The sequence below is a fragment of the Limulus polyphemus genome, unplaced genomic scaffold, assembly GCF_000517525.1.
Source record: "Limulus polyphemus unplaced genomic scaffold, Limulus_polyphemus-2.1.2 Scaffold1333, whole genome shotgun sequence".
In the NCBI taxonomy this organism is placed as follows: domain Eukaryota; kingdom Metazoa; phylum Arthropoda; class Merostomata; order Xiphosura; family Limulidae; genus Limulus; species Limulus polyphemus.
The window spans coordinates 226,874-229,671 of record NW_013666943.1 but is presented as its reverse complement, the minus strand read 5'-3'; the positions used below and the strand labels follow the sequence as shown (position 1 = coordinate 229,671).

At 35.0% G+C, this 2,798-nt stretch overlaps 1 protein-coding gene across 1 annotated transcript in view; it reads right to left on the bottom strand.

Moving 5' to 3' along the window:
• The window catches only part of LOC106463142 (retroviral integration site protein Fli-1 homolog), a 139,400-nt gene that overhangs the window by 12,077 nt on the left and 124,525 nt on the right, over positions 1 to 2,798 (bottom strand). Inside the window, exon 7 of the mRNA XM_013923130.2 lies at positions 840 to 887. Within this exon, the coding sequence (XP_013778584.1) occupies positions 840 to 887 (48 nt within the window). The remainder of the gene's footprint in view (positions 1 to 839; positions 888 to 2,798) is intronic.

Sequence of the window (2,798 nt, the reverse complement as noted above, 5' to 3'; positions counted from 1 at the left end):
GTAACTGAGTACTGACTATCGCAGGTTCTAATTCAACTCAGATCTTTGGAACCCATGATCGTGGCAATTCATTTTTGGTATTAAAAAAGTTCATGGTTTTTAACAATTCAGCCTTAATATGAAATAGTTTGGGGTTTTGACAACCAAACTGTGATACTGGAATAGGAGTATTAATATTTTCAAATTGAGGGGCGTATGGGCTAAACGGTCAAATCAAGGTTCAGGTATAGCCATCTTTAAAATGAAACTCCGGGTTGTACAAGATTTAGTGCACTGATAATTATGTACAATGAAACTCCGGGTTGTACAAGATTTAGTGCACTAATAATTATGTACGATGAAACTCTGGAAAGATGGCGGGAATTTAGTGCACTGATAATACATGTTGAATCCTGTTGAAATGTAGTTAAGTGATACTTGTTACGTCAGACTTAATTATCTTTTGAACAAATGAGTAAAACTTGTTTTAATGCAACAACGTTATTTGAATTTATTCTTAATAAATAGCACACCACCCACCGGTACATATATATATATATATATATATATACGTGCATATGTGTGCATATATGTGTGTATACATGTATATATATAAATAGATAGATATAATATATATATAACGTTAATAAGTACTTCCAGTAAACGCCAGAGCTTACGTGACTAATCCTTCAAAAAGGTTTATTTTAGTACCTTTCAAAGTAAAACAGTGTAAGCATTGCTAAGATATTTTAATATTTTTAAATACGCTTTGGTCGTCTCTATTTCTACCTTAGTTAAATATATATCGTCACGCGACTTGAAAGTAACATACACACAGACAGATAGATAAATAGGCATACCTGAACTCGCCAGTCGGCTGCTGGTCGGTCCAAAAACCTGATACGGATCTGTAAAAACACAACAAGTGGAAATTAATACAGAAAATACTTCTAACGAAACGGTGAAATAAATACAACGACATTCCTACAAATAAAAAATAGAAAGAACAAAAGAATGTTTTATGCAGGAAGTAGCTGCTCTTGAGAAATTACATAGAAAACGTCACAGAATATGGTATAGAAACTGGACTTCAAGCGGACAATTTGTTCTGAGCATGCGCTGTACTCATCATAATATTTTTATTACTGCCTTACCATTTTATGTGAGTGTTAATAACAAACAGCTTTAACAAAAGGCTTGACATTTCGGTCGGATGTACGTAAAGAAAAGAAAAAAACGACCAGTAAAAAATTATATATATATAACTTTATGTGTAGTTTTTATGGAAAACTTTAAGCTCTACAGAAGAATCATAAGGGCTCCACCTGACACATAGAGGGCGCTTAGGGAGCAAAATAAGTGAGTACGGGTTACCTCACGTTCAGTAACACAAGATACCATTTTTATCCAATGTTTAAAGTATACTCATTAAGAACCATCTACAGAGACCTGAAAAATTATTTTCTTTATTTTTTAAACATATGAATTAAAATTATATGTTTAGTCCAAAGTCCACTCAACGAACTTATATCAATATAAGAAAAAAAACAAAAACATTTATCATAATAATTCTGCAACGATAATATTTTTTTTATTCTTTTATTTTCATTAGTGATCCGCCATCACAATTTCCTCGACTTCTTTGCATTTGGATATTTTGCCACTTGAAGATTGAAGGAGGTTGGGATAGGGGGCTTTAAAACGATATCATTAAAGTCACATACCCACATCTACAAATAAGCGGTTTACTTTCCAAAAGAAGAGTGACGTTGGAATATATTAATTCATCTCTTTTTTTTTTCAAGTGTGAAGACCAAAATGGTAACGTCCAACTGTGAGAGCCAATGTTACTTCATATTTCCGCCTGAAGCGTTTACATTAGCAAAACGTGTCAAAGCATACGTATATGTTCAGTGTTGTGAATGTGATTTAGATGTATTCCACCTTTCCCCGAAGTTTTAGAAGGAACCAAGCAAGACAGGCTGCGACTGACACCTTGAAGAACCTTGTATTAAAGTACACAAACACTGCGTTATGAGCACCCGTGCTAATATCAATACTCAGCCGGCGAGTGTCAATATTTCTGGAGGCCTCCAAATGAGGACCGCTGTTGATGTAGGGGTAAGAGGGATTTATGATCATTTTCCCCTATCTCTGCTGATCGCAAACAAGATCGAGGGGCCGTGGCCTAAATTATTGGATATTTTCAAGTAAAGCCATCAAATCGTAAACATTGAGAGTTGAGCTGTCAAAACCATCAGTTCTTCAGCATAACAGTTGGATGCTCAAATCCATTAACATGGAAACAATCGGTTCAAAGCTTTTTATGAGTATTGACTATCAGAAAGAAGAGCTTGGTGTGGCCTAGTGATTGGTGTGATAGAGTGCGGATTGGAAGGTCTACAAGCAGCGATATGTTTCTGAACACTACCGTATTTTGAACTGGGGGAGAAGGGACGTTATGGTACGCTGGTTTATGGTTGTCCTCTTCCTTGTCAGTAGAACTAAATTCAAGATTTAGTGCACTGATAATTATGTACAATGAAACTCCGGGTTGTAACATAATTATCAGTGCACTAAATCTTGTACAACCCGGAGTTTCATTTTACATAATTATCAGTGCAATAAATCTTGTACAACCCGGAGTTTCATCTTACATAATTATCAGTGCACTAAATCTTATACAACCCGGAGTTTCATTGTACATAATTATCAGTGCACTAAATCTTGTACAACCCGGAGTTTCATTGTACATAATTATCAGTGCACTAAATCTTATACAACCCGGAGTTTCATTGTACATAATTATCAGTGCACTA